Source organism: Mustela lutreola, chromosome 17 (assembly GCF_030435805.1).
Source record: "Mustela lutreola isolate mMusLut2 chromosome 17, mMusLut2.pri, whole genome shotgun sequence".
In the NCBI taxonomy this organism is placed as follows: domain Eukaryota; kingdom Metazoa; phylum Chordata; class Mammalia; order Carnivora; family Mustelidae; genus Mustela; species Mustela lutreola.
This window is the reverse complement of record NC_081306.1, coordinates 7,915,449-7,941,371: the sequence shown is the minus strand read 5'-3', so window position 1 is coordinate 7,941,371 and position 25,923 is coordinate 7,915,449. Positions and strand designations below refer to the sequence as shown.

At 40.5% G+C, this 25,923-nt stretch overlaps 1 protein-coding gene across 3 annotated transcripts in view; it reads left to right on the top strand.

The window, feature by feature from the left end:
- Positions 1 to 11,843: 11,843 nt before the first annotated feature.
- Positions 11,844 to 25,923, top strand: part of ACSM3 (acyl-CoA synthetase medium chain family member 3) — a 28,240-nt gene continuing 14,160 nt past the window's right edge. For 2 of the 3 annotated variants that reach the window (XM_059155745.1, XM_059155743.1), the window contains exons 1-5: positions 11,844 to 12,047; positions 17,810 to 17,884; positions 19,089 to 19,299; positions 22,966 to 23,173; positions 25,706 to 25,849. In XM_059155745.1, the coding sequence (XP_059011728.1) occupies positions 11,859 to 12,047; positions 17,810 to 17,884; positions 19,089 to 19,299; positions 22,966 to 23,173; positions 25,706 to 25,849 (827 nt within the window). In that variant the 5' untranslated portion in view covers positions 11,844 to 11,858. Of the gene's footprint in view, positions 12,048 to 17,576; positions 17,885 to 19,088; positions 19,300 to 22,965; positions 23,174 to 25,705; positions 25,850 to 25,923 lie in introns of all 3 variants that reach the window. The other variant, XM_059155744.1, reaches the window with a different exon arrangement.

Genomic DNA, 25,923 nt, shown 5'->3' with positions numbered 1-25,923 from the left:
TGCTTCTCCCTCTGCCCCCTGCTTCCCCTGCTTGTGCTCTCTTTCTCTCTGTCTGACAAATAAATACATAAAATCTTTAAGGGGTTTCATGAATAACAAAGGCACTCCTGTTACTCAAGAATTCTAAGAATTTAGAGTCTCCAGTGACAAGAACCAAGGACAAAGGCCAGTCCATTTTTTTATTGTGCAACAGACACATACCAGGAGAAAAGAACTTGGTTGACCTTGGGCTCCTCCAAAGTAATATTTAATGCCAAATAACAGTGGAACAAGGTCCAGAGTTTTCTGAGGGAAAGAAAATTTAACATAAGAAACTCAAACCCAGCCAAGTTATTCTCCATATAAAGTCAGTAAGCAGGCATTATCAACCAAGCAAGAGAACACAGTTATTATAAGCCCTTGTGAAGAAAAAAAAAAATCTCCTAGATGTTAAATTCAGCTAATAAAGAAAAACAGTAAAGAATACAAGGAAAGAGAAGCTATATGAAAAGGACTATTGGTAGCACTGAATCCCACTTAGACATTAGATCAGGGTTTCTTAGCCATAGCATTTAGGTTAGGAGCTGGATAATTAATTCTTTGTTGCAGAGGCTGTCTTGTGTACTGTAAGATACCTACCAGCCCTTCTAGTCTCCACCCACTAGATGCCAATAGCATTCCTCCCAGGTGTGACAACTGCAAAATGTCTCCAGACATTCCCTTAACATCCCCTTAGGGTACAACTTCCCCCACCCCCCCAACCTTGGGAATCAGTGACATAAACTAATGCTTGGTAACTGAGGAAGCTATGGTTATAGAAGAGAATGTACTGGTCTCCAAACCTAGCAATAATATAACAAAAATCAAGGGGCTAGGGGAAGGGAGATAGGAGAAACAGAATGAACCAATTGATTAATTTCTTAAAGTAGATATGATTGATACAGTTTAATTAGAAAAAATGTAGGTTTAAAAATTATTCCAATCACTTAGGGTCTTCCTTAACTTTGGTGGGATCTTTTAAGAACTAATGACATGTCTAGTTAAGAAGCACCTACGTTGGGGGTGCCTGGGTGACTCAGTTGGTTAAGCATCTAACGCTTGATCTCAGATCAGCGTTATGATCAGGGTCTCAGATCAGGGTCATGATTTCAAGCCCCTCACTGGGCTCCACACTGCGCATGGAGCCCACTTAAAATAAAAATAAAAATAAAAATAAAAAATAAATACCTTCCTGGTATTTGACTATTCTTCAGTTTTGCTTCAATTGTTTTCCTGTGGGTTACGGTTCAATATCATTTTACTTAAAATACTGTGCATATCCCAGACCCACTTTTTATCAGTTTATCTACCTACCTTCCTTCTGTAAATATGCCCAGTGTAATATGTAAAATGATGTGAGCCCAGAGTTATTAACAGTTGCTTTTTCATGGTGAGATTTGAAATTGTTTTTTTACCATCCTCTTTGCATTTATCTATGTTGCTAGAATTTTAAAATTAACATGAATTACTTACATATATAAAAATATTTATATTACTTACATATATAAAAATATTTATTCTTTGTTTTCCTGGGCTTTTTTAAGTATGTAATTTTCATAGACATGGCTTCTTCACTCACTCACTTAACAAATATTTACTGAATGCCTGTTATGTGTTGGGCCCTGTTCTACCAATCTGAAATTCAGTAATGAGTGAACAGTTAAAGTACTTGCATTCTAGTTGGCCTGGAATGGGCTAACAAAGGCCTTTGGTATAATATTAATTAGGCATAGAGGCTATAGCCTTATTCCTGATTCATTAAATGCCTCCAACATTTTACCATAAAATATTTCTAATATTTCAGGGCACCTGGGTGGCAGATGCTCAGAAGCATCTGCCTTCAGCTTGGGTCATAATCCCAGATTCTGGGATTAAGCCCCGTATCAGGCTCCTTGCTCAGTAGGAGCCTGCTTCTACCTCTCCCTTTGCCTGCTGCTCTGTCTACTTGTGATCTCTCCTTGTCAAATAAATAAAATCTTTTAAAAAAATGTTTCTAATTTTTCAGTATCAAATTAAGTTGTTGATATCCATTAGTTATCATACTAAAGAAATTCCCTTCTATTTGTATTTACTTTCAAGGGCAATGAGCCCCCACTGAATCAACTCTGAACCACCCAGGCACCCCTCCTTTTACCATTTTTAATTTTTGTTAAAGATTTTATTTATTTATTTGACAGACAGAGATCACAAGTAGACAGAGAGGCAGGCAGAGAGAGAGAGGAGGAAGCAGGCTCCCTACAGAGCAGAGAGCCCGATGCGGGGCTCGATCCCAGGACCCCAGGATCATGACCCAGGACCCCAGGATCATGACCTGAGCCGAAGGCAGAGGCTTTATTTAACCCACTGAGCCACCCAAGCGCCCCCTCCTTTTACTATTTTTAGTATAATCTCAAACTGGTCAGAATGGATGTTTGGTTTTTGTACATTGCTGATTTCAGTTTGTTAATAATTTACTTTAGGCTTTTTATTTATGTTCAGTTTTTCAGTTTGCCTGTGATTTTCTTTTTAGCAGTGTTCTTGTCTAAAAATGCTATCAATGCTATCTTAACCTCAAAAAATGAGATGGGGGCAGCTGGGTGGCTCAGTTGGTGAAGAATCAGCCTTTGGCTCAGGTCATCATCTCAGGTCCTGGGATCAGCCCGTGTTGGGCTCCCTGTTCAGTAGGAAGTCTGCTGTAGATTTTCTCTCTTCCTCTCCCTCTGCCCCTCCCCCCACTTGTGTGTGCTCACTTTCTCTTTCTCTCTCTCTCTCAGTCAAATAAAGAAATAAAATCTTTTTAAAATATGAGATGGGATGACCTCTATTCTGGGAAGATGGAGGAGACAGACCTTTCTCTTTTCTCCTGCTAAGTACAACTAAAAGTCCTGACATTCCTATAAAACAAACATAAGAAGACTCTGGAAGGTATAGAGAGGAAGGCAGACTGGTTACAGACTTTGGGACCTAAGGAATGACACAAAGGTAGTTCCCTGGGTTTTCTTTCTGGCCCATATGTCCTAGACTTGGAGTTGAAAAAGCTGAAAACCTGGAAACACCAACGGTACCACCACCACCACCAACAACAACAAAAAACTCAGAAAAAGCCTGCTGTCTTTCACCAAAAGGCCAAGAAAGGAGCAGAGCAGCAAGACAGAATACTTTTAAAACATCAAATCCTCTACGCTAGCCAAGTACCCCAGAAAAAAATCATGGCTCCACCCATCTTTATGCCAACAAAGGTAGAATGGGAAGCCTAGACTCCTACTCTCATGAGGCTGTATCCCCGCACCCTCCACTGGGATAGTATCAGAGAATGCCAAGTAGGGAGCAAGCCAGTGTCAGTAGAGACCACATAAGAAGTTGGAACTCACCCTATCCAGCACTAAAAAGCAACTCCTCCCAATCCCAGTTTCATTGGAGACTTAGTGGATAACCTGGAATACTATATTTATCTGGCATTAATGAGAACCCAGACTACTATATTTATCTGGCATTAATGAGGTGGTGCCCTCTCACTTTCCCTGCCAGAACACTGTGGAACTAAGTCAGTTAAAATGGATGGTTTAAATGAGACTGAGAATCTGATTACATAATATAAAACTATCCAGGTTTCAAATGAAAATCATTCACCATACCAAGAACCAGGAAGGTCTCAAACTGAATTTTAAAAAAAAGATAATCAATAGATGCCAATAGATGCCAAGACCAAGATGACAAAGATGTTAGAAGCACCTGACAAAGGTTTTAAAGCAGCCATGATAAAAATGCTTCAACAAGCAATTACAAATACATATGCTTGAAACATCAAAGCCTCCGCAAATGAATAGACAATATTAAAAAGAATCAAATGGAAATTTTAAAACTAAAAAATACAATTAGAAAATATGATAAGAGAAATAAAAAGCTAATTGTGTGACCTCAACAGCAGAATGGGAGGAAGAGAAGGAAATAATCAGTGAACTAGAAGATAGAATAGAAATTACCCAATAGTAATGAGAGAAGCCAGCTGAATGGAAAACAAAACAAAGCAAAACAAAAAATAACAACCAAAACAAAAACAAAAACAAAAAGAAGAAGAAAAGAAAAAAAAGGAATAAAAAGAACTGAGCCTCAGAGACCTGTGGGGCTATTACAAAAGATCTAAGATTGTATCATCAGAATCCCAAAAGGGGAGAGACAGAGGAAAAGAGGACAGAGCTGGAAAATAAATAATGAGTGAAAGTTTCTCGAATAATGACTGAAAAATTTTCATTAATATATATATAAAAATACATACACACAAGAACCAATAGGAGTTTATTGCAGGGAAGCAAGGCTGGTTTAGTGATTAAAAATCAATCCAAAAATCAATTTTTGGTTCAGTTGGTTAAGCACCTGCCTTCAACTCAGGTCATGATTCCAGAGTCCTAGGATTGAGCCCATGTTGTGTCGGGCTCCCTGTTCAGTGAGGAGTCTGCTCTCCCTCTCCCTCTGGCCCTTCCCCTCGCTCATGCACTCCCTCCCTCAAATAAATAAATAAAATCATCAAAAAAAATCAATCAGGGTAATCCACCTTATTGATAGGCTAACAAATAAAAATCACGATTATATTAATTGATATAGGAAAGGTATTTGCCAAAATTCAAGGCTTATTCATGATAAAGACTTTCAGAAAAAGAGGAATAGAGGAGAACTTCCTTAACTTGATAAACAGCATCTACAAAAACCCTACAGCTCACATGACCCTCAAGCATGAAAGACTGGACGCTTTCTTCCTAATATCGGGGAAAATGCAAAGGAGCAGATCTGCTCCTACCGTTCTTATTCAACATAATACTGTAATTCTAGGTGAGGCAATTAGGCAGGAAAAGGAAATAAAAGGCACTCAGATCTGCAAGACAGACGTAGGGGGAGGCATTAAGATGGAGGAGGAGTAGGGGACTCTAGTTTTGTCTGGTCCCTGAAATTCTTCTAGACAGTTACCGAATCATTCCGAATACCTATGAAATCAACCAGAGATCTGAGAAAAGATTATTACAATTCTACAAATAGAAAAGCAACCACTTTTTGGAAGATAGGAGGTGTGTAGACATGAATCCAAGGCAATATATCAGAAGATAAACTGGGGGGGCGCTTCCTAAGCCAGGTACTGGAAAGTATTATAAGCAGCAGAGCACAAAACCAGAAATTTTACATGAAACATGTTTAGGGTGTGAAGCAGGGCAGAATCCCAGGTGGGACAGCGTGGTCTCAGGATCCCCAGCATCACAAAAAGAATGGGGGTGCCTGAGTTCCCCAAGCACTGGAGCAGGGAAGCTGGCTGCAAACAGTGAGTCCAGGAGCTAGCGACTGCATTCTCAGCAGGGGCCCAGCATGAGGCAGAATGGATGCTTGAGGAGACCCCCCTCCCCAAGGAGGAGTGGCACAGGTATGTGCCACAGGAGTCTGTAACATTTGGAGACTCTAAACAGGGTCATGTGCCTAAGCTAAAAATGCTCAGCCACAGCCTCAGTGAACCCAGAGTTCAGACAGAAATCAGGGAGACAAGAGTGATGGACTGTTTTTCTGTGAGGGCCCACTAGATGGGGTGGGCAGGGGGAACAGCACGAATTTTCAGCTCTGGGGTTGAGATCAGGGCACCACCATTTTCAGCCCCACATTGGCTCGGAGCCACTCGCACTGAACCCAGCCTCCCAGCAAAGTCAGTGTGATTCTGCAAAGGCAAAGACACCTGAGAATCAGTGCAACAGACCCCTGCCCCAGGATACCAGCTGGAAATTCCAGCTAATACTAAGTTTACTGCAAAACTCCAGCTCTCGGGAAGAAAGCAGTATTAGCATTCATGCTTTTTTCTTATTATTCCTTAGTTTCTCGGTTTTAAATTTTTTTCCCTTTCCAGCTATTTTCTTACTTTATCAATTCTTTTTTAAAGTCTCTTTTAATTCTCATTTTTACATTTATGTTTTACAAATGTATTTTTCATTTGTGGCTTCCTACATTGTATTTAATTTTATTTTTGTGTGTATATATATATATATATATTTCTTTCTTTCCTATTTTGGGATTGAGTTTCTTCTAACAGACCAAAATACACCGAGGATCTACTTTATTGTTTGTGTTCAACTTCTGTTTCATTTTTTGTTTGTTTGTTTTGTTTCTGTTCTCTTCTGATTTGCTTAGTGTATATTTTTCTGGTGGTGTTGTTGCTATTTTTATATTATGTCTCTCTCTTCTGTTCTTTTCTGGAAACAATGACAAGATAGAAGAACTCACCCCAAAGAGAAAACAAGAGGTAGTATTCACTGCCATGGATTTCATGAATGTGGATATATGTAGGATGTCAGAACTAGAATTCAAACAACAATTACAAAGATAATAGCTGGGCTTGAAAAAAAGCATAAAAGACACTAGAGAATCCCTTGTTGGAGAAATAAAACAACTAAAATCTAATCAGGTCAAAATAAAAAACATTAGTTACTGAGATGCTATAAAAAAAATAGAGGCTCTGATCAAAAGAAATGAAATCTTGCCATTTGCAATGACGTGGATGGAACTAGAGGGTATTATGCTGAGCGAAATAAGGCAATCAGGAATAGACAATTGTCATATGATCTCCCTGATATGAGGAATTCAAGAGGCAGAGTGGGGAGTTTGGGTGTAGGGGAGGAAAAAATGAAACTATATAGATGGGATGCCTGGGTGGCTCAGTTGGTTAAGCGGCTGCCTTCGGCTCAGGTCACGATCCCAGGGTCCTGGGATTGAGTCCCGCATGGGGCTCCTTGTTCATCAGGGAGCCTGCTTCTCCCTCTGCCTCTGCCTGCCCCTCTGTCTGCCTGTGTTCACTCTCTCTGACAAATAAATAAATTTTTAAAAAAATCTTTTAAAAAAATGAAACAAGATGGGATCAGGAGGGAGACAAACCATAAGAGACTCTTAATCTCATAAAATAAACTGAGGGTTGCTGGGGAAAGGGAGGGTGTGGAGAAGGTGGTTGGGTTGTAGACCTTGGGGAGGGTATGTGATATGGTGAGTGCTATGAAGTGTGTTAGCCTGATCATTCACAGACCCGTACCCCTGGGGAAAATAATACATTATATGTTAATAAAAATAATTTTTAAAAAAATAGAGGCTCTGGGTGCCTGGTTGGCTCAATCAGTTAAGCATCTGCCTTCAGCTCAGGTAGTGATCCCAGGGTCCTGGGACTGAGTCCCACATCAGGCTGCCTGCTACACAGGGAGCCTGCTTCTCCCTCTGTCTCTGCCTCTCTCTTGCACTCTCTGTCTCTCATGAATAAATAAGTAAGATCTTTAAAAAACAAAACAAAAACAATGAGGCTCTAATTGCTAGAATAAATAAGGCAGAAGAGAGTCAGTGATATAGAAGACAAATGATGGAGAATAAGGAAGCTGAGAAAGAGAGAGATAACTACTGGATCATAAGGGGATGATTCAAGAGTTCAGTGATACCATAAAGCAAAACCGTATTAGAATAATTTTGATCCCAGAAGAGGAAAGGGTGGGGCAGAAGGTATACTGGAGTGAATTATACTGGAGAACTTCCCTAATTTGGGGAAGTAAACCGGCATCAAAATCCAGGAGGTCCAGAGAACCCCTTCAAAATCAGTAAAAATAAGCCAACACCCTGACATCTAATAGTGAAACTTCCAAATCTCAGAGACAAAATCCTGAAAGCAGCTCCAGACAAGACGTCATTACCCACCAGGGTAGAACCATAAGACTGGCAGCAGACCCATCCACAGAGACCTGGCAGGCCAGAAAGGTCTGGCATGATATAGTTAGGGTGCTCAATGAGAAAAATATACAGCTAAGAATACTTTATCCAGCAAGCAATATTCAGAATTGAAGAAGAGATAAAGCACTTCCAGGACAAACTACAAGAACATGATTAAAAAAAAGAAAAGAAAGAAAGACACTAAAAGAATTTGTGATCACTAAACCAGCCCTGCAAGAAATATCAAAGGGGATCCTTTAAGTGAAGAGACAGCCCCAAAATAACAAAGACCAGAAATAAACAGAGATAATATATAGAAACAGTGACTTTACAGGTAATACAATGGCACTAAATTCATATATTTCAATAACTACTCTGAATGTAAATGGGAAACTCCACTCAAAACACGCAGGGTATCAGATTGGAGAAAAAAACAAGACCCATTCATACACTATCCGCAAGAGACTCAATTTATTTATTAAAAAAATTTTTTTTGAAGATTTTATTTATTTATTTGACAGAGAGACATCACAAGTAGGCAGAGAGGCAGGCGGGGGTTGGGGGGGGGAGGGACAGGCTCCCCATTGAGCAGAGAGCCTGATGCAGGGCTCAATCCCAGGACCCTGGGATCCTGACCTGAGCTGAAGGCAGAAGCATTTAACCCACTGAGCCACCCAGGCGCCCCTGCAAGAGACTCATTTTAGGCATAAAGACACCTCCAGATTGAAAGTGAGGGGATGTAGGGGCACCTGGGTGGCTCAGTGGGTTAAGCCTCTGCCTTCAGCTCAGGCCATGATCTCAGGGTTCTGAGATGCCCCACACCAGGCTCTCTGCTCAGCAGGGAGCCTGCTTCCCTCTCTCTCTCTGCCTACTTGTGATCTCTCTCTCTCTCTCTGTCAAATAAATAAATAGAATTTTTAAAAAACTAAAAAAAAAGAAAAAGAAAGAAAGAACGTGAGGGGGTGGAGAGCTATTTATCATGCTCCTGGACATCAAAAGAAAGCTGGGGTGGCAATCCATGTATCAGACAAATTAGATTTCAAACCAAAGGCTGTAATACGAGATGAAGGACAGTATACCATAATTAAAGGGTCTATCCAACAAGAAGCTCTAACCAAGGATGTAAAGGATTTGTACTCTAAAAACTACAGAATACTTAAGAAAGAAATTGAGGAAGACACAAAGAAATGGAAAAACATCCCATGCTCATGAATTAGAAAAATAAATATTGTTAAAATGTCTATGCTACCTAAAGCAATCTACACATTTCAAGAAATCCCTATCAAAATACTGACATATTTCACAGAGCTGGAACAAATAATCCTAAAATATGTCTGGAATCAGAAAAGGCACTGAATAGCCAGAGGAATACTGAAAAAGAAAACCAAAGCTAGTGGCATCACAAATCTTGACTTCAAGCTGTACTGCAAAGCTGTAATCATCAAGACAGTATGGTACTGGCATGAAAGCAGACACATAGTTCAGTGCATAAGAACACAGAACCCAGAAATGGACGCTCCAATCTATGGCCAACTCTTCTTCAACAAAGCAGGAAAAAATATCCAATGGGAAAAAGACAGTCTCTTCAACAATGGTGTTGGGAAAATTAGACAGTCACGTGCAAAAAAATGAAACTGGACCATTTTCTTACACCATACACAAAAAACCCTCAAAATGGATGAAAGACCTCAATGTGAGACAGGAACCCATCCAAATTCTAGAGAAGAACAGAGGCAGCAACCTCTTTGACCTCAGCTGCAGCAACTTCTTGCTAGACACATCTTCAAAGGCAAGGAAAAGGAAAGCAAATGTAAACTCTTGGGACTTCATCAAGATAAAATCTTTTGCATAGCAAAGGGAATAGTCAACAAAACCAAAAGACAAACAACAGAATGTGAGAATATATTTGCAAATATCTTTTCAGATAAAGGGCTAGTATCCAAAATCTATAAAGAACTTATCAAACTCAACACCCAAAAAGAAACAGAAAATAGAGTCAAGAAATGGACTGAAGGGGCACCTGGGTGGCTCAGTGGGTTGAAGCCTCTGCTTTCGGCTCAGGTCATGATCCCGGGGTCCTGGGATGAGCCCCGCATCCATCCCTGCTGAGCAGGGAGCCTGCTTTCCTTCCTCTCTCTCTGCCTGCCTCTCTGCCTACTTGTGATCTCTGTCTGTCAAATAAATAAAAAAAAAAAGAAAAAGAAAGAAATGGACTGAAGACGTGAACAGACATTTCTCCAAAGAAGACATAGAAATGGCCAACAGACACATGAAAAATGCTAACATCACTTGGCATGAGGGGACTACAAATCAAAACCATAATGAGATACCACCTATCATCTGTCAGAATGACTAAAATTAACAAGTCAGGAAACAACAGATGTTGGCGAGGATATGGAGAAAAGGAAACCTTCTTACACTGCTGGTGGGAATGAGAACTGGTACAGCAACTCTGAAAAACAGTATGTAGGTTCCTCGAAAAGTAAAAAATAGAGCTACTCTATGACCCAGCAATATCCTATGACCCAAAAGATACAAACATAGTGAGGCACCTGCTCCCCAATGTTTATAGCAACAATGTCCACAATAGCCAAACTATGGAAAGAGCCCAGATGTTCACTGACAGAAGGATGGATAAAAAAGATGTGAGATATATATATATATTTTTATAGGAATATTACTCAGCCATCAAAAAAGGGAATCTCACCATTTGCAATGACATGGATGGAACTAGAGGGTATTATGTTAGCCAAAACAATTCAATCAGAGAAAAATACCATATGATTTTGCTCATACATGAAATTTATGAAACAAAACAGAGGATCATAGGGAAAGGGAGGGAAAAATAGGGCAAAATCAGAGAGGGAGAAACACCATAAGAGACTTTTAACTACAGGAAACAAATTGAGGGTTGCTGGAGGAGGTGGGTGGGGGAATTGGGTAACTGGGTGATGGGCTTTAAGGGGCCATGGGATTCAAAGAGCACGGGGTGTTATATGCAACTGATGAATCACTGAGGTTTACCTCTGAAACTAATAATATGCTCTTTGTTAATTAATTGAATTTAAATTTTAAAAATTTTATCGGTAAAAAAAATGAAACAAGTAAAACTGTCTCTGTTTGCAGATTATATGATTATCCACATAGAAAATCCCAAATAATCAACAACCAAAACTTCACTGAACCAAAAAGAGTCCAATAAATTCCTCATTTTGCTTAAGTGAATCTAAATTGGGTTTCTGTCACATGTAACTGAAAAAATTATTTATTTATTCATTTACCCATCAATTACTTATTAAATGCCTAAAATTTGTCAGTAAGTGTTCTAGACAATTGTTGTAACGCATCACAACAATGATATATCAGCAAACAAAACAAATTTCTTACTCTTAAGGGTGGTGGTAAGAGATGTAAAAAGTTAAAACAGATTAAAGAGAAAAATTGAGGCATGCTATTTTAGAAAATGTAGTAAGGGAAGACCTCTTTGATAGGATACCTCAACAAATGGGGATTTAGCCAAGGGGTATCTAAGGGAAGAGTGTTCCAGGAAGTGGAAATACCCCAAGGCTGGAACATGCATGGTATGTTCAAAAACAAAACAAAACAAAACAAAAAAGCAAGGGTGCCAATGTGGCCCCAGATGAGTAAGGGGAGGAGGAGCAGGTGATGGGTCAGCGAGAACCCTGTGCCAGATCACACAGTTCCTTGTAGTCAAGGTAAGGACTTGAGATTTTACCTGGAGTAAACTGGGAAGTACTGCAGGATATGAGCAAAGAAGCAACCTGAGAGCATTTATGTTTAGTCCTGACCAGTTCAACAGATAAACACAGGAACTGGTTCTCTGCGGTCTAGAACAACTCAAATGCACCACTTAACTTCTTTCTTTTCCATTTCAAAACTCTTCTATGTCCTTTTCCATACTTTGTTCTTTCTTCCTTCTGAGATAAAACTACCCCTTCACAAGTCCAAACCCTCCAGCAACTCCATGGTCACTTCCCTTCCTGTGAATAAATTACTTTCCCAGTCCCCACCCCCCCACCAGCAAAACCTTGCAGTGTATTTAAATCATTAACTATGAATTGGAGGGTGTCAGGAGATTGCATAAACTTTGAGCATAATCTTAGCCCAGCACTCTGGCTCCTCCCTCTGGAATGTCTCCACCAATCCAGGAAAGGCCCTCTGGGTATGTCTTGCGTCTCCCAGTTGTCAGACTACAACTTCTCACTCTTCTTTTGCCTACTGCCAGGACTAATACAGAAGCGAGAGTTCAAGTTTCAGGCCTGCTCTCCCAGGACACTGGTCTGCCGTCACCTCCAGCTGTGTCGGAATCTGTCACTTTAGTGAGTACCACCCTATCTGTCTCCTATGTAAGGTTTGCTGGTCTGGCATGCACACTTTTGAGCCAAGATAACAAAAAAGCAACCAAAAGCAACAGACCAAACTTTCTCATGGAAGTCTTAGGCAGCCGAAGTGTTTCTATCAGAATTTCTCAGCTGTTGTGTTAGTCTATCTAAGAGTACGTGCACACAAAAAGCTGTAAACATAGGGGTGCCTGGGTGGCTCAGTCGGTTAAGCCCTCCTCCGCACTGATGTTTATACGATATAGAACTTGCATGTCAGATGAGACCACAAATACTTTCACACCCAACTGACCAGCAGTGGTACTTTCTTTCTTAGAAGAGTTTTCTGACTCCTATCTCAACTCTTTTACCTACAAAGAATATTGGAAAGCTGGAAAATAGATGTTGTGAAGTGCTAAGATTAACAAAAAAAAATTTTTTTTTGAGGAGAAGGCAATCATTATCGCTGATCAGGATGATGCTGATATTTTCTTTTTGGAGAACAGACTGGTTAGGCTCATTTTAAGCTCCAACTGACTGGTAAATTTTCTTTTCAATGTATATTTGAAGGATTCTAAATGTAGTGGAGGAAATAGTCTCAAAATTTCATCTTAACTGCACAATAATGGAAACAATTCAAATGACATCAGTAGGGGACTGGCTTAAGAAATTATGGTGCAGGGTGCCTGGGTGGCTCAGTGGGTTAAGCCTCTGCCTTCAGCTCAGGCCATGATCACAGGGTCCTGGGATCGAGTCCCACATGGGGCTCTCTGCTCAGCGGGGAGCCTGCTTCCTCCTCTCTCTCTCTCTCTGCCTACTTGTGATCTGTCTCTCTGTCAAATAAATAAAGAAAATCTTAAAAAAAAAGAAATTATGGTGCAGTTGTTCACTGGAATGCCATGCAGCTCTTTAAAAAAAAACAAAACATAAAAGAAAAATGAAAAAAAAATGAGAAAGATCCTCATGTACTAACATGGACGGACCTTCAAGAATTTGTTATAAAAATTTTTTAAACTATAAGAACAGTGTAGTATTCTAGGCTACCTGTTGTGTCAAAGTGGTGAAGAAATAAGGATCTATAGTCATCTGCTGAAATAATTGGAAAGAAATCCTAAAGAGATACATAGAACTAATCATAGTTCCTGGAGGGAGTGGGTTGGGATGAAACTGGGCAGCTGTGAGAAGGGGGTTGGGAGAGGGCATATTTTTTTTTAAGAGAGGGTGGAGGGCCAGATGGAGAGGGAGAGAGAGAATCGTAAGCAAGCTCAATGCCCAGTGTGGAGCCAGACATGGGCTGAACCTCACAACCCTGAGATCATGAATTGAGCGAAAATGAAGAGGCAGGCACTTAACACACTGAGCAACCCAGGCGGGTGGGTGGTGGGGGTGGGGAGAACGGCGCAATTTTTCACTCCAATTTTTAACATTTGAACCATTTGAAGACCTTCTCTAAAAAGTTAAAAATAAAGAGAAAAAGTCACAACACTAAAAACATAGTTTTAAGTACTACTTAACTTCTTCCTTCGGTTGGAGGAGTCCTGACACTAATTCTATAATATGGGAGATAACTTGCCAATGTGTGGGCTCTAACTTGCCAGCAAACAGCAGAGAAGAGTGGTTCCCTCTCGACTCAGCCCTCACTGCCAAACAAGACAACAGTGGGAGGCAGTACTTTACTAATCCGAAACCCTTGGAAGCTCTTGGAAAAATCTTACCTGGGAAACCATTCACCTCAGTTTTCCTGTATTTTTTTAAAGATTTTATTTATTTATTTGTTACAGAGAGAGATCACAAGTAGGCAGAGAGAGAGAGAGAGGAGGAAGCAGGCCCCCCGTTGAGCAGAGAGCCCGATGCAGGGCTCAATCCCAGATCCCTGAGATCAAGACCTGAGCAGAAGGCAGAGGCTTAAACCACTGAGCCACCCAGGCGCCCCAACTGCCTGTATTTTAATGTTTCATATCACCTAGTTCTCAGCGATTATCAATATAGATCAGTACTGTCCACAAGAATGTTCTGCAATGATAGAAGTGTTCTGTGTTTGCAGTTACCTATATGCAGTAGCTACTAGTCACATGTGGCTGTTAAGCATTTGAAATGCAGCCAGTGTTTTTAAATAGTACTAAATTTAAATTTAAATAGCTATATATGAACAGTACACATAGTCATATAAATCTGGTTAAGCAATAAAGGTACTTTTCAAGGCTAATATAACATTTAGCTATAGAAATAAACCATATACAAAGCTCTCCCTTCTGAAAACATCATTTATTCATTCAAAAAATAAGCACATACTGCAAACCAAACACTATGTTATTTCTTAGGGATACTACCATGAACATAACAGACAAAATGCCCACCCTCACAAAACCTACACTGTAGCACCAAAGATCAGAGAACTACAGCCCATGAGTTAAATCCAGCCTTTTGTCTGTTTTTATACAGGCTACAAACCAAGAATTATTTTTTAAAGATTTTATTTATTTGACAGACAGAAATCATAAGTAGGCAGAGAGGCAGGCAGGGTCGGGGGGGAAGCAGGCTCCCCACTGAGCACAGAGCCCGATGTGGGGCTCCATCCCAGGACCTGGGATCATGACCTGAGCTGAAGGCAGAGGCTTTAAACCACTGAGCCACCCAGGCACCCTACCAAGAATGGTTTTATTTTATATTTTCAAATATTTCAAAAAAGTCAAAAGAGGAATACTAATTCATGACATATGAAAATTTCATGAGGGGCACCTGGGTAGTAAAGTTGGTTGAGTGTCCAACTCTTGGTTTGGGCTCAGGTCAGGATCTCAAAGTTATGCGATCGAGCCCTGCATCAGGCTCCACCCTCAGTAGGGAGTCTGCTTGGGAGTCTCTATCTCCCTCTCCTACTGGCCCTCCCCCTGCATGTGCTTTCTCTTTCTCTCAAATAAATAAATCTTAAAAAAAAAAAAGAAAATTGCATGAAGTTCAAGTTTTAATATCCATAAATGGGTTTTGTTTGGAACACAGCCATGCCCATTTAGTCATGTATTGTCTGTCAGTGGCTGCTATCTCAACCAGAGTTGAGCTAAACTGTTGCCACAGAGACCATATGGTGCACAAAGCCATATTTACTATCTGGACTTTTACAGAAAATGTTTGCTGACCCCCACTCCAGTGGGTGGGTAGTAATAGGCAAGACACCATTATAAGCACTTTGCATGCATTATCTCATTTAATCTTTGTGACAATTCTCTGATAGAGGTTCCTGCTCTGATAGGGGTTCCCTGCTCAGTGGGAAGCCTGCTTCTCTCTCTCCCACTCCCTCCGCTTGTGTTCCCTCTCTCACTGTGTCTTTCTCTGTCAAATAAATAAATATTTTTAAAGTTATTTATTTATTTATTTGAGAGAGAGGGAGAGAGAGTGTGTCATAAGCAGGGGGAATGGCAGAGGGAGAAGCAGGCTTCCTGCTGAGCAGGAGCCCGATGTGGGGCTCTATCCAGGACCCTGAGATCATGATCTGAGCCAAAGGCAGACGCTTACTGACTGAGCCATCCAGGTGCCCAAGAATGTACATTTCTCACCAGCTTCCAGGTGATACTGATCTGCTGGCTCACAGATCACCTCACCTCTGGATCAGTGATTCTCAACCTTGATTGCACGTTAGCATCCTCTGAGGAAATTTTTAAAAATATGATGCCCTGGCCCTACCCCTAGAGATTTTGATTTAATTGGTCTAAGCCCCAGGCACTGGTATTTAAAAAAAAAAAAAAAAAAAAAAAAGCTTTCCTGGTGATTCAAATATACATCCAGAGTTGAGAATCACTGCTCTACTGAATCCTATTGAACTATAGTAAAGAGAACACTGAAATGGGAATCCACAGACTTGAGTTCTAGTTCTCACTCTGACATGACCTATTGAAGTGAGTTGCTTCCCCTCTCTGGGGTTCCATTTTCTTTCTGAAAAATGAGGAGCTCAAACCGGATGATCTCAGAGGACTCAAGCTCAGTGACTTGTCAGGTCATCACACAAAGATGTGGAAGGGTCAGAAGAAGTACCTAGATATCCCCGTGCACTGGGTGCAGCAACATGATGCCTGAACACCAGGCCCATTTAGGATTAAACTTGTGGATGATATCCATTATTTGGCAATGCATCTATACAGAAACTCTTCCACATAGCCACACTGCCTTACATACTGCACAGATAGAGCTGCAGTTACAAATGACTTAATGATAGGGTGCCTGGGTGGCTCAGTCGGTTAAGTGTCGGCTTAGGTCAGGATCTTAGGGTTGTGAGATCCAGCCCTGCATTAGGCTCCATGAGTGAGGCCTGCTTAAGATTCTCTCTCTCCCTTCCCTCTGCCCCTCCCTCTATAAAAAAATGATTTAATGATTGTGAGAGTAGTATTTCATTGTAGGAAATTTGGAAAATTACAGAAAGTATGAAGAAGAACCCTATCATCTCTAGAACCATGTTTTTAACAACCTTGTTTATGAGGTCTCAGCCAGGTAAATGACATCATGATCAGATAAATTCCCACAGAAACAGGGAGGGCTAGGTGGCCTGGAGGGTCCTCCCCCACAAAAGTCCCAAAGGTTAAAGACCTATGATGACATCTCTGGTAAACGCAGCTCCAAGTCTGGACTCGAAGGTTGTGTGGGCTCCTATTGGGAGCATGGGAACTACAGCCTATAAACTAAATGATTTTTGACAGTTCTTTCATGCCTAATTGGTACTAGGTTACTCTATTTCTTCACTTATAGATTATCCACTGTGGAAATTTCTCCTTAACATGTCTCTATGACTTTTGAAATGCAGGTGAAATATATTAGATATCTTTGCTTTAACTGGGAGTAACTGGGTGACTCAGACCTTTACTTCTTTTGAAATACATATGGAAGACAATAGCATGCAGTACATAGTCAGGAAAATGGGCTGGGACCAGACAGCTCTAGGTTCAAATCCAGCTAGTGCCTTTGTTGTGTACTGAATGTTTGTGCCTCTCTCCAAATTCATATCTTGAAAACTTAACCCTCAAAATGTGATGGTATTTGGAGGTGGGGTCGTTGGGAGGTAATTAGGTTTAGATGAGGTCATAAGGATGAGGCCCCAATGATGGGCTTAGTATCCTAATAGAAGAAGAAAAACCAGAGCTCTCACTCTCTCTACCATGTGAGTACATAAAGAGACGGTGGTCATCTGCAAGTCAGGAACAGAGCCCATACGGGGGAACTGAATTGGCTAGCACTTAATCTTGGACTTGCCAGCTTCCAGAACTGTGAGAAATAAATGTTGTTTTGTCCAGCCTATCTATAGTATTTTCTTATGGTGGCCAGAGTTCACTAAGACAGCCTCTTAGTAATGTTTTCTATCTGTAAACAGAGATGATAATATCCACTTCACAGAGTTACTCTGAAAATTTACTAATTTCATATGTAAGTAAAGCAATGAGTACAGTGTTCGAAACATATTGAGTGCTCAGAGAATGGCACTTGTATGATGACTATAAATAATAATAATAATAGAACTTAGCTACTTTGTGGTATGGCTACCTTTAGGACAGAGACAAATGCATGTTCATTAGCTTGTCTTTTGGATGAACCGGTTTCTGTGGAAATCCTGAGCGCTAACACATCCAGCAAGATTGATGCTAGCTCTTGTCACCATGAAGACATTACTTCGTGTCAAGTGTTTTCAGCGCCTCGCAATCCCTGGTTCTGTGAGAGTACTACATAAAGATTATAGAACAGTTTCACCTCAGAATTTTTCCAATTATGAATCTATGAAACAGGAATTCAGACTGGAGATTCCAGAGTATTTCAACTTTGCTAAAGATGTCCTGGACGAATGGACCAATGTGGAAAAGGTAAGGAACAGGGCCAGTCCAACTACAGTTTCTCAGATAGAAGTGATTTTGCCCCCAGGGCAAATGTCTGGAAACAATTTTGGCCAGGGATGCTGCTATGTATCCTCTAATGCACAGGACAGTCCCCCACAGCAAAAAATTATGTGGCTCAACATGTTAATAGTTTCATAGTTGAGAAAGCCTGGTTTATAAAAATGTATGATTATAGGTTAACTTCTCTTTTTTTAAGATTTTATTTATTTATTTGACAGACAGAGATCACAAGTAAGGCAGAGAGGCAGGCAGAGAGGGAGGGAGGAAGCGGGCTCCCTGCTGAGCAGAGAGCCCGATGTGGGGCTCGATCCCAGGACCCTCGGATCATGACCTGAGCTGAAGGCAGAGGCTTTAACCCACTGAGCCACCCAGGTACCCCTATAGGTTAACTTCTTAAAAATACCCAAAATTAGTAGTATGAAGGTCAGAAATGGTCAGAAATGGTAGGGAATGAGGTATAGATATAGCAACGAGAGAACTTAAAAGGATGAAAGAATTCTAACTTTTTGGGAAGAAAAACAGTCAGGCTAAATGAAAAATAACATGGCTCCTGACAGGGGTGCCTATGTGGCTCAGTGGGTTAAACCTCTGCCGTCAGCTCAGGTGATGGCCTCAGGGTCCTGGGATTGAGTCCTGGGATCAAGCCCCGCATCAGGCTATCTACTCAGTGGGGAGCCTGCTTCCCCCCAACCCTCCTTTGCCTACCTGTGATCTCTCTCTCTGTCAAGTAAATCAATAAACTCTTTAAAAAACAAAAAACAAAACACAAAATCAAAACCTGGCTCTTGGGGCGCCTGGGTGGCTCAGTGGGTTAAGCCGCTGCCTTCGGCTCAGGTCATGATCTCAGGATCCTGGGATCGAGTCCCGCATCGGGCTCTCTGCTCAGCAGGGAGCCCGCTTCCCTCTCTCTCTCTCTGCCTGCCTCTCCATCTACTTGTGATTTCTCTCTGTCAAATAAATAAATAAAATCTTTAAAAAAAAAAAAAAAAAAAAAAAAAAAACCTGGCTCTTGACAGCTAGAAATGAAGACCCCAGAGTTATTTCCAAATTTCCCCATGTGATCTAACTAAAGACCTATGAATTTTCTTCTGAGAAAATATTCCACTGAGTCAGTTAAAATAGAATTAAGCTGCATCAGGAGCTTTAAATCATCTGGTTTGCCTTTCCTCAGGCTGGAAAGAGACCTTCCAATCCAGCCTTCTGGTGGATAAATGGAAATGGAGAAGAAGTGAGATGGAGTTTTGAGGAACTGGGATCTTTGTCTAGGAAATTTGCCAATATACTTACAGAAGCCTGTTCCCTGCAAAGAGGAGACAGAGTAATTGTGATTCTTCCCAAGATTCCAGAATGGTGGCTTGCAAATGTAGCCTGTCTGCGAACAGGTTAGTAATGTTTGAAATCTGATTACATTTAAAGTAGACTGGATGGGAGATCTACCAAAACTTTAAGTAATCATGAGATATTTATTTGGATAAATTATTTGAGGAACTGTATACGATATAGTATTCTTCTCAGGAACCTAAGAAATGTGTTGGAAACACACCATATCTTTTGACCTAAACTAGGAGTTAGGTTTTTCATAATGAAATAGGTTTATTAACCAAATGCCGATCAACAATGGAATTCCCTCATACCTACCACTGCTTCCCTTCTATAGACCCACTGTCATCTGAAACTCAATGCAGCCACAAACTCAAAGATCTTGTTTCATGCCTTTATTTTTCTCATGGTTAATTGCCATTCATCTGGTGCCCAAAGCAAGCAGCTGCTACTCCTCCTTCCAAATCAGTTCCTACATCTTGTAACTGTAACTCTGACTTCCTACATGTCCCCAGAGTCCTCCTTCTTCTCCAATCCCATTACCATTGCTTTAGTTCACACATTTGGCATCTCCTGAATGGATCTGCCCCAAAGTCTCCCTATTTCTGATCTTGTGTGTGCCCACACCGTACTCTAATTCATCCTCCATAGCTAGCGTTCTTTCTAGAATGCGTATTTTATCCCGTCAATCTGCTGCTTGATGTTATTTAATAATTCTCCATTGCCTACTCTGTAAAATCAGAACTTCTTCAGGTGTGTCACGGAAGGTTTGATCTCCTCCCTTCATTGTTTTCATACTCGCTGCTCCAGCCATATCAAATGGTTTCCTATAAGGTTCATGATCTTTCTCTTTTCCTGGGTTTTGTGCATACTATTTCCTGTGCTTGGAAAGCCTTTCCCTCACGCCTAACTACCTGGACAACTTCTATTAGATTTTCAGGTCTCAACCCTAATGTCACTTCTCAGGCAACCCTACCCTGATGTCCCAATTCAGGTGCTTTCTTTTATGACATCCCCTAGAAAACATGTGTACGTTTCTATTTTAAACTGTACTGTAGTGTCTGAGTGTCTATTTGGAATAAATTTGTCATTACTCTAGGACTATATATGTTCCTAAAAACCAATGACTAAGATAGCCATGTCTGTACCTTCAATTACCAGCATATAGTAAATGCCCAGTAAAATATTTGTTGAATTAAGTAATATCCCTACTGTTTTAATAAATAATTATATTGAGTAAACATTCTTAATTCATCATAATTACTTGCATTTGAGAGTTACATGTTCTCATATCATATGTACCAATGAATTGTACACTAGAGTAGCAGAACCCACTTTTAACAGCTTTTTTTTTTTTTTTTTGAAACAAAGTGATAGCTTTCATGAATGCTGCTTAAGTTCACTGTCTTAGTAAAGGGGCAACATGTTAGACTGCCAGGACTAGAAATCCATTTATATTAGTTCAGTAAGGAAGGAAAATTATTGAACATCTACTGAAGGATCTACAGGGGACAAAAAGTACAGACAGAGCAACTGGCTTCTTTCTTCACTTCTTTTGCTTTGAAGCCATTGGACCTCCTGTCTCTGGACTTCTTTCTTTCTCCTGACTCTTGACTTCTTTCTAATAACACATGATTTCTTTGCTCCCCTTCATTTTCCCTGACATGTGGCTTGGTTTGCTACACAGATGCCTTAGCCCCTAACTCTGTAAGTCTTAATCTACTCAGTCTCTTAAATCAAATACTTGAGGCAGAATCTGACTGGCATGGCTTGGGTTGGGCCAGTCAGATGTGGTCAGAGGCAGGTGCATCTGATACAAACATAGTTATTGGGGCTGCAGAATGGAAGGCAGATTCTCTTGGAAGGGAGAATGAAAGGGAGACAGTAAATGGTAAATCTAATATGCTAACAATGCTGAAAATAAGCATTATCTACCATCTAGATGGATGGGTGGATAGGCTAGGCTTTCAAATCCTGTTGCCAAACTGAATCACAAAAGTTACTTTTTTCATCCACCAAACAAACTTCTGGAAAAACTTTGTCTTTTCACATAGATCTGTTAACAGGGAGAGAAGGGACTACTAGTACCAGAGTCTTTTGACCTTTCATGCAAATGTACATATTGGTAATATCATTTTGTACACCCTATATCATCAACATGGTAATAAGAGGCCTTCCCTAAGATTTACACTTGATCTTAGCCAAAAGGCCAAGAAGCGATGTCCCCCGACTAAGATTTAAAGTAACATTTTGTTCCCTGGCAAGAGACTATGTAATGTTTCCCTAAATGACTAATTTGGACAGGAAGTAGTTTTAATAGGTAAGACTGATCACTATTAATAGGTTCTTTAAAGATAGAATATGAATAATGTATTAGCAGGAATTAATTATCTAAGGGTGATGTGTTTAAATAAAGCGCTTCTGCTAGGCATGAAATGCTGGTAGTGGGCTTGTTCTTACAGAGTGCCTTTAAATTATAGAAAACTGTTAGGCCATGGTAGGCTAATTAATTATCCCCAGATGGATCATCTCTAAGGAATGACCTTGGAGTTAAAGATTCATAAACAATGCTGCATTGCCTGATTAGAAAAGAAAGATATTCTGAAGAACTTTGGGGTTTGGTCCTGGATGTCTGTTTCCTGAAGATCTCCACTGGAGGGGACTGTCCTACCCCAAAGGGAAAGACAAGCCAGTGTCAAGAGTCCAGAAAGGAGCAGGTACATGTTCTTCAATCTTCCATTCCTGCTGTGATGCTGGGAAGAGTAAACACCACTGTGCAGTGCATAACTTCCACCCCTCTCTCTAGGGTCTGGACTTGAGAGTGATAGAGCCCGAGATATAGATATGGATACATTTAACTATAGATACAGATACAGATACATTCTTGAAATTCCAATAATCCTTTGAGAAAATAATAGCTAAAATTCATTCAGCACTCTTTACACATTTTAACTCATTTACTCTTCATTAATCTTACAGAGTCCCCATTATACGGATGTAGAACCTGACACTCATAGAGATGAAGTGGCTTTTCCAAGGCCAACCGATAAGACTGTTTGGCTGCAGGACAGACTCTTAACAACTATACTACACTTACAGTGTAATTTACAGCAGGGAGAAATAGAGCACTGAAAAGATGAATGCCTCAATCCCTCCCTTTGGAAAGAAATCATAAAACATTTACATATGTTTTAAAAGGTGCTGGACTGAAGTAGTTAAGTGTACAGCTGTGGGGTCAGGCTACAGAGTTCAATCCCTGCACTGCCACTTTCTACTCCAGTGATCTTTGGCAAATTATTCATAGATTTTATGGTGTTTTTTTTTTTTTTTGGTAGGGATTAAATAAGTTAAAACGTGCAAACTTACACTAGCATCTGGCATTGAGCCAATAAATATTGGATAATTTAACTCTTCAATCAAAACTGTCTTCAAAAAAAAGAAAAAAAACCCTGTCTTCAAGCTGAATGTTACGAATGGTCTTCAGATGGAAGAAAAGTAGCCAGCATTTAACATGCTTTCATGTTCAGTCAAAAGGGACAGAGATATTGAGATGCTTTGAAAGGCAAAAGCAGAATAATGAAAGGAAGGCAAATAGATACCCAGATGGCAAACTGAATGGCAAACTTATTCTGAGACACAGAGAGGACACAGGAGCGATCTATAGTACAGTAACTAACATGGTAAAGAAAATCCTTCCTTCTATATGTTCTTTTCTTCTGCTCCTTCAGGGACAGTTTTAATTCCAGGAACCACTCAGCTGACCCAGAAAGACATTCTCTACAGACTGCAATCTTCGAAAGCCAAGTGCATTATTACCAATGAAGTTTTAGCCCCAGCAGTAGACGCTGTTGCATCTAAATGTGAAAATCTGCACTCCAAGCTAATTGTGTCTCAGAAACCCAAAGACGGGTGGGGGAACCTCAAGGAGATGATGAAGTGAGTAGCCATAACTGTTGAAAGGACAGCTTCCCCAGAAAGAAAGGGAACAATTGAAAAGGTATTCAACCCACAGGTGATCAGAAAAATGAAAATTAAAACGAGGCAAAGGGAACAACTGGTGATTACTCCTGCACTAATAATCTGCAAAGCTCTGAGGCAAGCAGGAGCTTGGAGTGGTTTTTGTATGTTAGGATCTTGAAGGAAGCAGGCCCTGAGATAGAGATCGGTTGTGTAAGAAGTTTATTAAGGATTTGTCTTGGGGGTGGATTGAGCAAAGGAAGAAATTTATCTGCCATGCACTGTGGAGAGCCATCCAATAGAAGCAAGGAGTCACGTACTAAGCGAGGCCACTCACCTCGTCTGCGGGTCGTTCTTGCGGGTCGAGAGCGACAATGCGCTCCCAGAAAAAACCTTCAGCTAATCCACTGGAACCTCTGGGGCTTGGATAGTCCTTCAAAGCTGTTCCAACATAAAGCAAAAGGTCCTGGCCTTTATACACCATTACTGATCAGTAACTGAGTGTGTGCTTTCCCTAGAAGGAAGGGATGACCTCGAGCAAGGCAGCTCTCTTCAGCCAAAGCTATCTCTGAATAGGGCTCCCAACAGCTGTGGGGAGTAAGTCCTTCGTTCCTGCAGCTGAATCTAAGAGGTGCATTCACAGCACCAACACAGAGCTGTTATCGTCACCCAGAGAAACTGATCATAATCAGTTCTTATGTGTAGGCTATATCATTTCCTTGCAGATACCAACACTTCAGGTTATAAATAAGAACACTTAAAGTTAATGGATGCTATTATAAAACTAAGTTACACTGATGTTCAGTCCCTTCTGTGGAATGCTTCCAGGGGTCACTTAGCACTCTCGCCCAGTATTGGTTCTATCTTAGCTTTAGGTTGGCAGCCAGTTCCCTCTCTAGAATGAGCTTCCCACCTTTACCCAAGGAATTGGGAGTATGTTTGCAACTCCATACTTATTCCTATCTCCTCTAAAATAGCTAACATTCACTGAGTTTTTACCAAAAGCCAAGTACTGTTCTAATTAAAAATGTTATACTTGCAACTTGGGTAACATTTATATGGCTTTGGTTATGTGCCAAAAACTGTTCCAAGCATTTCACGTATATTAACTCATTTACATGTTGCAATAACTTAAGAAGGGGTACTATAGTAATACACGTGAATAAAGCCAAATGCTAGGATTTGGCAGAGTTGGGTTTCAAACCCAGGGAGTCTGGCACCTGAGGCCACACTCCTAACTGCTACGTTTACAGCCTCTAGTGGTGAAATTGGTATGATAACCCCACCTTAGGTTTCTATAGAAATGAGAGGTACACAGCTATAGGTACTATTTTTAAGGAAAAAATTATGGAATCATAGACTAAACACTTAGACTAGCTTCATTAGGCTTTTCTATAATAACAACTTTTTTTTCTATAATAACAACTTTTCTATAATTCTTGTAGCCTGGATGTTTCTTCTTATTTTTTTTTTTTAAGATATTTCATTTACTTATTTGACAGAAACACAGCGAGAGAAGGAACATAAGCAGGGGGAGTGGGAGAAGGAGAAGCAGGTTTCCTGCTAAGCAGGGAGCCCAATGCAGGGCCCAATCCCAGGACCCTGGGATCATGACCCAAGCTAAGGGCAGACGCCCAACGACTGAGCCACCCAGGCGCCCCTGGATGTTTCTAATTCTTTTTTTTAATTAAGATTTTATTTATTTATTTGACAGACAGAGATCACAAGTAGGCAGAGAGGCAGGCAGAGAGAGAGGGGGAAGCAGATTCCACACTGAGCAGCGAGCCCAATGCAGGGGTTGGTTCCAGCACCCTGAGATCATGACCTGAACCAAAGGCAGAGGCTTTAACCCACTGAGCCTCCCAGGTGCCCCTGGATGTTTCTAATTCTAATGTTTCATTCTCAGCCCAACACTCCCAGGTAAAATTTCTATGCTTTTTAGGCACCGTATGTACAGAGCTTACCTCCTCTCAAGTGCCCTAATGTATGACCTATTAGCAGCCCAGTTATCCATTGGATCTACATCCGATTCTTGAACAATGTGGGAATTACCATCTTGCCTTATACCATCACCCATGACTTCTAATCACATACTCACTTCCTTAAAAAAAAAAAAAAATCACTTGAAAACATTCACAGTGAAGGGAAAGGGACTGTTATCACATAGTCTTGATTATAAGATCATAGATTCCTCGTTCTGCTGACAGTATGATAAAACACTTGAGTTTTTAAAAATGCTTCAGCTCTTCTTTATCACATAGTAAAAAGCTATGAAACCAATTATAAGCCTATTATAAATGGGCTTTAATGACAAAATTTAGTTTAATTCCAGAAAGTACCTATGAAGATAGAGAAAGAGATGACTTTTACCTTGGAATTCAACCTAAGTCACCAGGGCCTGATCCATGAGGTGAAGAGGTCCATGTAGATGGTTTCTTGAATTCTTTTCTGTGGTAACAGTTCATGATGCCACGTGCAATGTGCAGAATCAATGTAGTTCTTCCTTTGCAGACACGCCAGTGACAGCCACACCTGTGTGAAGACAAAACACGATGAGATGATGTCCATTTACTTTACCAGCGGAACAAGCGGATCCCCTAAAATGACTGGACACACTCACAGCAGTTTTGGTTTAGGATTATCTGTAAATGGAAGGTACCTTCACAGAACTCCAGCTTGATGTGTCAAAACTACAAAGGTGATGATTCACTTGTTGATCTTTTCAATTT